Source organism: Labeo rohita, chromosome 2 (assembly GCF_022985175.1).
Source record: "Labeo rohita strain BAU-BD-2019 chromosome 2, IGBB_LRoh.1.0, whole genome shotgun sequence".
NCBI lineage: Eukaryota > Metazoa > Chordata > Actinopteri > Cypriniformes > Cyprinidae > Labeo > Labeo rohita.
Genome location: NC_066870.1, coordinates 34901972 through 34913155, shown reverse-complemented (window position 1 = coordinate 34913155; position 11184 = coordinate 34901972). Strand labels below are relative to the sequence as shown.

Below are 11184 nucleotides of genomic sequence, written 5' to 3'. Positions count from 1 at the left end.
TACCTTGTTGATCTGAAAAGAAAAAAATATATATATATATATAAATTGTAAATGTGTAAATTCGTTAGATGTTTTATTTAATAATAATAATAATAGCATTAAAGCCCGTTATTTGGATAACATACATTATTAACAATCTTTTAAAAGGTCATAATGAATTCAGCATGTTCCCGCTGAAACCCCTATGGAGCACTTATATCCAAATATGAATAAACATAAGGTCAAAACCAAACAATTGCTAATTGAATATTTATTATTTTATCTATATATCCTTAATCCTCACAAAAACATTTCGAGCCACAAATGTAAGTGTATTTCGATCAGATTGTCAGCTGTCAGACTCATTCGTGCTGTAAGGGATTCATCAAGTGAATTGAAACTCATCAAGTTATTTAGTGCTGATATAAAGTTTACAATTTATCAAACGTGCGGTCACGGCATTTTTTAAAGACAAGATTTATGGTTTAAATAACCCCAGTCATCAGATACAAATCTAATAACTTAATAACAAATAATACATTTCATATTTCAAGAGGTAGATGTCAATAGATGTCAAGTCTGATGCCGCAGCATTTTATTCCGTAATCTGTTGATATATAATAGTGCGTTCATGTCTAGTATTGACTGGGCTAATACTGATTTCCTCAAGAAAGAGCTTGAACACAGTTGATCACATTCAAGATTTATTTCGACAAGCTGATCGAAGTGAGCTCCTCAAGTTCACACCATTCACAAGACCCGATGCTCCTCAGAGAATAAACAAAATAAATAAAGGGGGCAAAAAACATTGTACATAGCAAAATCACAATAGTTTTCTTTAATTGTTGACATTACGCAGAATCAGTCAGAATGGTGAGTATCTATAATAGTTCAAAGACACAGAAGTCTAACGAAGAATAAAATTCACACAATAAGGCTATTTACATGTCTGCACGGTAATATATTTGTCACACTGTGTTGCATAGTTCCATTATTGCTATCGTGATTTTGTGTTTCATGTAACACGAATAAATCCATTTGCACAGGATGAGTTTCAAAAGCCTTAAATTTTAATTTTCATCTTCTTTTCATTAATTGATTGTAGCAGGCCAATCACAGCCCGCGTCGATGCATGAGCAACCTATGCAGTCTCAAATAAATAGAATTGATTTTACACTATATCGAAATGAAACGAAAACAAAGCAAAACAATCAGCAACAAGCACTAATTAATTAACAGATCAGAGTGTAGCTGGCATCCAACCCCTATGCTCGCTTTTAATTATGGAAACCCGTATTTAATTCGTCCTGGCTCTGGAACGATTGGCTGCGGGGATGTAAGTCATAAGGAAAATGGCTGTCTGGGGAAACGCGGTACATGGAGCCCCGGCCGGGAACGTTACAGTATCTCATCCCGTAATGGCAGTTCTTACTGTACTCGACTTGGTCCTCGTGTTTTTTAAGCGAGAAAATCCCGTTGTAATTAATCGGGGGACTCATTTGGCCGTCAAAATGAGGGCTGCTGCTCTCTGGAGAGGCGCTGTCGTAGTAGGACTCGTAGGACGCGTAATAGTTGTACGGCCGGAACGGCTTGACGCCGTCCCGGGTCCCAGAACTGAGGCCGGTGGGCGTGGCCATTTCAGCGTTCGGATACGGGTACAGAGAATCGTACTGAGGCCTGCCAGAGAACGACACGTCCCCGTTGTGATCTGTGAGGAAATTTCTGGCGTTCAACTGCAGGCAGCCCGCGACCAAGTTAGTCGTAGGCTGTGACAAGCCCTTGCACAGGGTCTGCACGAACGCCAGCAGGTCGGGTCTCTTTCCCGCGCTCAGAGTCTCAGACAGAGCCCATATGTAATTCTTGGCCAGCCTCAGCGTCTCGATCTTAGAGAGTTTCTGCGTTTTGGAGTAGCACGGCACGACTTTGCGCAAGCTCTCCAGCGCGTCGTTCAGGCCGTGCATACGGCTGCGCTCCCGCGCGTTCGCTTCTTGCCGGCGCATTTTGACGCGGTCGCCGCGGCCGTCGGAGAATTTCTTTTTACGCGCACCTTTCTTCTTAGGGAGGCCGTTCTCGTCCTCTTCTCTCTCTTCCTCTTCCCTGTCAGTGTTGTCGTCCTCGGTCTCCTTGAGCTCGGCGCTGTTGAGCGTCCGGGCGTCTTCTTGACGGGTGAATGTGCCACCAAACTGAGATTCGCGCATCATATCTGGGTCTTCAAATGGTACGGTTAGCATCGTCCCTGCGTAACGACAAAAATTAACAACAAAATAAAGCAGCCATGACGTACCCGGAAGCCTAATTACCCATTAGTAACCTAAAGAATTGAAATGCTTTTTTAAAATCAATAAAGTCTGTGATTAGCATTACTTGAAGAGAACGTTAATTATAGGCTATATAATGGTTTTTTTTTTTTTTTTTCTTAAGGAATTCATAAAACCAAAACGAGACTATGTTAGTCTGACCTGCATTTAAAATGTCTGAAAATGTGTTTCAAAGTTTACAAATAAAAAGAGTGTCATTTTTACAATCCCACTATATTTTCCATTTTGTGCATTAATGTGGTATCAAACGAAATTGTCATCCCAAAGCTATGCTTTTAAACATAACATGGTGAACATTTTCATTCAAAACGGATAAATGAAAGTTAACAAATGCAGAAACATACCAGAACGTGTTTGACAGTGAAATCTGGGCCTGCATGCTGTTTATTTTTAATCCTTGATAATACACGCACATTGGAAAATGTTACAATATACCCCGTCTGGTTATATAATGTTTAAGTTTTTATTTTTAATGATCTTCATAAATCTTATGTGGATGTTATATATCAAATCAAACGAGAACCTGCTGATTCAGGTGACACATTTTGTCATACATTAACGTGATCAAATACTAACCAGACGTGAAATTGTATTAATCAACTCAGAATTAGTATTTTTGCTTTAGAAACGATTTACAGTTTCTATTGTCATCTCAGGAATGTGGTGGTCATGTATTTTGATTTCAGTCCTGTAGCTCATTTCTAATTGGTTAACTGGCGATGTTACTCCCTAACAAAACAACAACCATGTCATTAGGTACATTGTTTGTAAGGCAAAAAAGACTGGAGCTATGCGCGCTGTTTATAACAATAAACAACAACAACAACAACACATGCATGCCCAAACTGATGCTCTATTAAAGCAGACTGCTTTTTCATGGCTCACCTGTTTCTTTCAGTGTTCAGCTCGCATGTTCGAATTCCTCTCGACGTGCAGGGCTGCCTCCCATGTGCTTGATGTGAAGCTGTAAGAATTCCTTTAATCTCCCTCTCCCTCTCTCTCTTTCACAGAGAAATGACACCCATGCCAGGCACCAGCGCTGGTACCCATGCCATCTGCCACTGACGTTTTGTTGGTCACGTGACGCGGTCTCCGGGGACCTTCATTCCGCTCTCATCATCTGGTGCGCTCGGTAATGGGCACCGGGAGGCTCTCATTTACCGTCAAAAAACTCCGAGGTAAAAAAAGAGAGATTAATGCCAGTTCTGCTGCGACGATACCAGTGTAGAGACGGCTAAATGATTTAGACTTTAAAGTGAAGCGTGTATTTGATTATAGGGCGACGGACGCTGCAGGCAAGAGCAGATCAGTTCACGAATGTGTTATAGAGTCGTCTGATGGATAATAAATGCTCAGATATTGCATAAAGTCTCTGCACTTGCATATGTATAGCTTGCGTGCGTATACATGTTGAGGAACATTTGGTTGATAAACAGCAACGAATTAATTCATTGCTAGTGCTGTCATAATGTACTGTATGGTATATATTCAGTCAAACTCACTTTACACTGATGGTATTTAGATATTTACAGAAGAATTGGGCTAGTTGTCATGCAGGATCATTTTAATTAGGATCATTTAGTGAATTCTGTTTCCAAATTAAAATTCATTCACTTACCCATTTATTGGGTAAAGAAATAAATACAATAAAACTACAGAGACAAAAATCACACAGTGAAGGCAGAGTTTAAATGATGTGAAATGTTAAATTGTGTTCTTAGCAAAGGGGAAGTCGTTTTAAATGTTTATTGGCCAGAAATTATGGTTTCATACAGTATGTTTTTTAATTTTTTTTTTTAATTTTATTGTTTAATGTTACTGTTAACTTTTTTTTTTTGCTTTTTAATATTTTAAATGTTATAAATTCACTGGCCAAAAATTATGGTTTCATATAATATATATTTAATATATATATACTTGCATGTATTGTTTTGTCTCCCATATGTCTTTCATAAAATGTATTAATTTATTTTATTTTACTATTATTATTATTATTTTTTTTTTTATTTATTTATTTATTTATTTATTTATTTATTTTTTGCTGTTTAATTCTTATTTTTTAATGTTACCTTTGAGTTTTTTGCCATTTAATATATAGTTTTGGAATTGTTTTACTGTTTTTTTTTTTTTTTTTTTTTTTTGGTTGGTTGGTTGGTTTTTTTTCCCCCTATTTTATGTATTGTTTTGTCTCATAATAGTTTTCCTGTTTTAAATGTGAGAAATTCTGTATGAAAACATTCAATTTATTTATTATTATTGTTATTTTTTTTTTGGCTATTTAATGCTTATTTTTTAATGTTACTATTAACTTTTTTGCCATTTAATATATTGTTTTGCCTTTCAGAATTATTTTACTGTTTTAAATATTAGAAATTCAGTACAAGGCTTTTTGTTTTGTTTTGTTTTAATCAGTGTCAGATTGGGGCAAGTTGTCACGTGTTTTAAATGTTATAATTCATTGGCCAAAATGATGGTTTCATATATATATATATATATATATATATATATATATATATATATATATATGCTATTTTTTAAGTAATTTAAAAATATTACTTTGCTTTGCTATTTAATGTATTTTGTGGTTTGGCTCATTATTGTTTTATAAAAAAATTCTGTATGAAAACATTATTTATTCAAAAAAAAAATTTATATATTTTTTGCTGTTTAATGTTTTTTTTTTTTTTTTTTTTTTTTTTTTTTTTGTTTGTTTGTTTTTTTGTTTTGTTTTGTTTTTGTACTTTTTTTGGAGAAGCTTAATAGGCAAATGGCCCCACTGTTTTATTTTTTTATTTTTTAACCTTCCTAAGATATTAACTGAAAATGGCCTGGTCTTCCCTATTCTGTGATACTGAATGATTAACTTACATTTACTATAGTATCTACTCAATGGTACTTTCAAGAGTATCAAGCACATATCACATATTTTCCTGCAACATGGTAGTACCACGGTTATGTTGATGTTAGATATTGTTATGTTAAGTGCTACTGTAGTTTAGGCCCACAGTGTATGACAACTATGAATCTCTCTAGTGCAGTCTTGCGAGAAGACTGTTAGAAGTGCAGCTGTGTTTAGTTTACGCTTCATCGTCCTTAAATCATATAGCACACAAACTACTACTTTTCCAGTAAATATTTCTCTGTGCAGCAGAGGGCAGTCCCCAAAATGCCAACATTTGGACACACACACACATACACACACACACACCATGTTCGCTCACACTCTGCCCCCCAAAACGCCTCAGCTGGCATTCTGCACGTTCTGGTCCAGTTCACACCAGCATCTGATGAGTCAAACTCCTCATTTCAGACTAATCAGTTGACTGCACTAATTGCAAATGCAAATATGCAAATTTAAATTAATTAATTACTCCACTAATTAGTTCTCTGGTCTTTTCAGGTAATAAATCATTGTGTAGTTGAAAGAAAGAGATGGAGAGAGGAAGGGGAAATGCATTTATCTGCCACCTAATACTCTTATAATGATTCACACACGCTCAACATGAGTCCGGTTACATGCAGAGGTGAAAGTTGGGAAGAATTCCAATGGGAATGACTTTTGGATATGTTTTCTGCCTATTGGAATCAGATAAGAGTAATATAATAACAAAACCCCAGCTAACAAACATATGTTCTAAGAACGTTTTGCGAACGTTCTCATTAAGTTATGAAAATGTTCATTCTGCATGTTCTCTCAATGTCCAAAATGTCACATTTTAAAAAATTGTAAAACACTTTTGAACAGTAAGAAAACATTCTATTTTTTTCAGTTTGCAGACATTATGGGAATGTTACTTTTAAATGTTCTCTAAACATTCCGATACAAGTGGTAACATTCAAACATTTAAATTTACCATTTAAATATTAGATGAACATCTAACTAAAACGTTTTAGAAAAACATTCCAATAACTATGAGATTTTGAGAAAATTATAGACCAGATAACTTTAAATGAATGTTGTATTAACTTTTATGGAAGAATCAGGGCTTATACAGAAACTGTAAAATTAAATTCCAGGATTGTAAGGACTTTTTAAAGCCCTACTTTTTTTTTCAAGAACTTCAGTCAGAGATCTTACTTGACAAACAATGTTTTATCTTTAAAATTCTAAAAAAAGATAAACAGATGAATAAAAAATTACTAATAAAAATGGCAAAAATAAAGTGAAGCACATGCAAAGTATCACTACTAAAGTATTACTAAGTATACTACACTTAGTTTTCTCAAGGGATTTGTATTTGTGTATACTTTCTTCTCTTTTTTCTTTGTTTTGTTTTTATAACTGTACTTCCTTAATGGTTTGCCGTTTTCTACTGTTTAAGTAAAAGAAAAAAAGAAATCAGAAAAAACAGTATACAAAATCACTCCAAAATCCTCATCTGAATCAAATGATTCACAACATGTGCTCCAAAGTCCCGATCTGAATCAAATGATTCATGATACACGATTTGAAGTCCCGTTCCAAGTCAAATGATTCACAAACCTACTCTGAAGATCTGATCCAATCAAATGATTCACGATTTTAAGTCCAGATATGAAACAAATGATTCATGATACACAATCCGGTTGGACCATTTGGAAACAGTGAATCATTTTGCAAAGCAATAGTTTAACTGATTCTAAGATTCGAAAAGCTCTGTTTCACCATCACTACATGCTTTTTACAATCATTATAAGCAATGTTGAAATTCTAAAATGAATGGCTCTTTTAATTTGACCTGGTTTTTGCAAGAGAATCACTTGAAATGAATGATCAAAGTCATGAGTTTGAATCAGTCGGAGCAGTTCCAGCGTAATTGACTCACTCAATTGATTTGGTTCATCTATTCTTCTTCTCACATCTTCAGCCATGTTTACATGGCATTGCCAGTATCACTACTGGCTTGCACTAGTTTTCTGACATTAACTGAAATAAATGAAAAAGGTATTATGTTTTTTTTTATTTTGCATGAAAAGTGCTTATTGAGAAAAATTAAACACTTATTTCATAGATACATTGTCTTTCAATAATTCAAGCACTTTTTAAGCACCTCTTCAAGAATAGTGCTATTTTCAAGGGTTTTCCAGGCCTTAAAATACAAAGTCAAATTTTTGTACTTCACTTTGCGCTTTAAAGGAGAAGTCCACTTCCAGAACAAAAATTTACAGATAATGTATTCACCCTCTTGTCATCGAAGATGTTCATGTCTTTCTTTCTTCAGTAGAAATGATGTTTTTTGAGGAAAACATTTCAGCATTTTTCTCCATATAATGGACTGATATGGAGCCCCGAGTTTGAACTTCTAAAATGCAGTTTAAATACAGCTTCAAACGATCCCAAATGCGGTTGTAAATGATCCCAGCCGAGGAAAAGGGTTTTGTCTAGTGAAATGATCAGTTCGTTTCATTTAAAAAATACAATTTAAATTCTCAAACACTCATCTTGTCTTGCTCTGCCTGAACTCTGTGTATTCTGGCTCAAGACAGTTAGGGTATGTCGAAAAACTCCAATCATATTTTCTCCCTCAACTTCAAATATCATTTCAAAATCATCCTACATCGCTGCACAAGTACTGACCCAGTCTTTGCAAAGTGAATATGCAAAGAAGATCAAACACACAGGCAGAGCAAGACAAGATGAGCGTTTGGCATTAAAAAGTATATTATTGTATTATTTGTTTACAACCACATTTGGGATTGTTTGAAGGCGCATTTAAACTGTATTTTGGAAGTTCAAACTCGGGGCACCATATCAGTCCATTATATGGAGAAAAACGCTGAAATGTTTTCCTCAAAAAACATAATTTCTTCACGACTGAAGAAAGAAAGTCATGAACATCTTGGATGACAAGGGTTGAGTACATTATCTGTAAATTTTTGTTCTGGAAGTGGACTTCTCCTTTAAGCACCTTGTGCAAATCCTGAAGAATGTTTGTTCATAACTTTGAGAACTACTAATTCTGAGAATGTTTTCTATCAGCTGGAAAAGCATGATAGTGCCATGTTTTGTTTTTGTTTTTTTTGTTGACAGCATGGAAATATCACACACAACTGTTCATTTATACTACAACAAGTGTTGCCAAGAATTGGGCTGCTTTAACATGGTTGCTGTGGGTTGTTTTTCATGTCCGTGGGTTGAAGCGACCCCAATAATGTGATATTTAGCCCCTGGAATGCAAACTTCACCAGGGAAACCCTGGCCAAAAAAAAAAAAAAAAAAAAAAAAAAAAATGTGTATTTTACCCCCAGAAAGCGATTTTTACTGGGAGATCCCCCTGAAATCCAACTGGACTAGTTTTGAGTAACATTTAGGCGGATTTTGTTGTAAAAACTTGGCAACCCTTGCTACAAAAGACATTTATGCTACAAGAGAATGTTCTCTTTTTTAAACTTCAAAGAAATCTAAAGCAAGCATAATTTCTACTGTTTTCAACATTGATAAGAAATGTTTCTTGAGCAGTAATTTAGAGTATTAGAATGATTTCTGAATGATCATGTGACACTGAAGACTGGAGTAATGATGCTGAAAATTCAGCTTTGCATCTCAGGAATAAATTACTTTTTAAAATATACTCAAATAAACTGTTATTTTGAATTGTAGTAGTATTTCACAATATCACTGTTTTTACTGTATTTTTGATCAAATAAATACAGCCTTGGTGACCCAAAGAGGCCTCTTTGGAACTATAGCGTATCAACGTAGTATAGTATTCCACCTGATTCAATCATGGTACCACCCAGTATTTTTCGCCAGGTTTTTAGCAGCTATGTCTTAGTGTGCCATGAGGCGGATAGCAAACCTGGATGATGCTTTGCTATTCTTCCACCTGTAAATGAGGCTTTTTGTTGCCACAGCGATGACAGCTCGTGCTCGTCAGCTGTTTTAATTATCACATTATCAGCGTTTAAAGGCAGTGTGACGAGCCGAGTTGCTAATGAAGGCGCTGGAACTCTCACAATGAGACGGAGATGAGACAAACCGCCTGCCAGAATCACAGGTGACACTCCGACTGCTAGTCCGATCCGAAGCTGCCGGTGGCACAGACAATCTACACAGGCAGAAAAAAGAAGGATGTGTCAGAGAAAGACGTGTGTGCCGTACCTTTCCTTGAGTAAACCTCTTAAAAATAGACCTTTTTCTCCCCGCAGATGTTTCGTGCAGTGGCATTAACTAACACCTACACTCCCGACAGCGTTGCGAGGCGCACCCTCGCCTCACTTTTCATAATCACACCTTTACCGTGCTGCAAAATGCAAAAAGCACACTGATTTCCACCACACACACACACCCCATCAATCAAGACACAATGTTGCACAGGGATCATAACAGGTGCATCTGCTGGATTTCGGTCTTGGTGTTCAAGGTGTTTTAAGTTCTTCCTGTGATCTTTCCTTCAGGTTCATTGATCATGTGGCTCATCAAAGAGACTGATACTTTTTGGAAACTGATACTTTCAACTTGATCTCACAGCAATTTGTATATATTTGATAAAGTTGGTAATTCATATGACCTCCAAAATTAATGTATTTTATGAGGAAATTCATAGAAATTCGTACGAAGGACCGCACCTAACCCTGCCCCTAAACTTAACCGTCACAGAAATTGTACAAAATTGTACAAGTGAGGTCGTACAAATTCGTACAAATTAGCCACCTCCTAAAATATGCACAAATTGGCTATGAAATAGCATTGTTATTTTAGTATCAAGACAACATTTCTTATTTTTAAGTTTTTTAAATGCAAGTTTTTCAGAGGTTTTGGAAATCAATTTTTAGAATCAATTATAAGCTGTTACAGTATTTATTAATATTTTGAATTAGCTTATTGATTTGCAAATTTTCTGTTTTTAATGTTAAAGTAATTTGCTGTGTGATTCTGTCATTTCTTTTATTATTATGATGTAGATTTCTATTTAGATTTAATGTATTTTTATGTTTTTTTTTAATTGTAGTATTTTAGTTTAAACTTGTCATACTTCAGGTAGTTGCCAAGGTGACATTTCTAATTTTTACACTTTTTTTTTCATCTTATATTTAAATTTTATTTTATTTTATTTAAGACTTATTTTAATTAATGAAATTTTTTTCAGCAGTTCTAGTTTTACTTAACATCAACAAATGCTGGTTGAAAAATAGAACTGTGAAAATGATGACTGTTTATGGAGTACTTTTATTCAAATTTCAGATTTAGATTTACTTATGGATTTTTTCAAATAACAAAAAACAATTTCAGTTTCAGCTAACATTAATAACACTGGTTGGAAAATGGAATTGCAAAAATGATGACTGTTTTTACATAGGTTTTCCACATTCCCATAATTCACTTTTATGGTACGTTTATAGGTTCTTTAATTTTTATGATGTTATGTTTAATTATTATCACGTTGCCATTTTAATTTTAGTTAAAGTTTAATAATGTTGTTGTAATTTTATCTTGTTATTTATTTATTTATTCAAAATATGTCTATACATTTTTTAAATTCATTTTTATGTCAGGTTTAGTTTTAGTTACTTTAGTATATCAAGTTAAAACTAAATGAAAATAAGCAATAGTGCCTTGGCATCTAGATGAAACAAAGTATGTAGGTTTAAATAGTAACTACACTGTGAAAAAAAAATATTTTAAAAAGTTGTTTCAATATAATTTTTTACACCGGTGCCTTAAAATGTTTTTGTTTAATCAACTTGAGATTTTAAGTTACTTAATGTTTACTTAAGTGACAAATGGAATATTTTAGTTGACTAAACTAAAAATTTTAAGGCAGCAGGCTAAAAAATTATTTCAATTTGAAACAACTATATTTTTTTATTTTTTTTTTTTTTTTTTATTTAAGTTAAAGTTTATTTTATTTCAAGTAATAAAAATGTTTAATGGTTTTAGCTTAGGTTAACCAACTACTGTTTGGAA

The 11184-nt window shown here is 34.3% G+C and overlaps 1 protein-coding gene across 1 annotated transcript; it reads right to left on the bottom strand.

Annotated features, from left to right (window-relative positions):
* Positions 1 to 259: 259 nt before the first annotated feature.
* On the bottom strand, positions 260 to 3521 carry neurod6b (neuronal differentiation 6b). The gene is made up of 2 exons (XM_051124691.1): positions 3183 to 3521; positions 260 to 2215 (listed from the first exon to the last, which is right to left on the bottom strand). The coding sequence occupies exon 2, from the start codon at positions 2208 to 2210 to the stop codon at positions 1257 to 1259; it is 954 nt and encodes a 317-aa protein (XP_050980648.1). The 5' UTR covers positions 2211 to 2215; positions 3183 to 3521; the 3' UTR covers positions 260 to 1256.
* Between the last annotated feature and the right edge of the window lie 7663 nt (positions 3522 to 11184).

Excerpts from the sequence above, each read along its gene's own strand:
- neurod6b (XM_051124691.1), bottom strand. The coding sequence starts at position 2,210 with ATGCTAACCGTACCATTTGAAGACCCAGATATGATGCGCGAATCTCAG.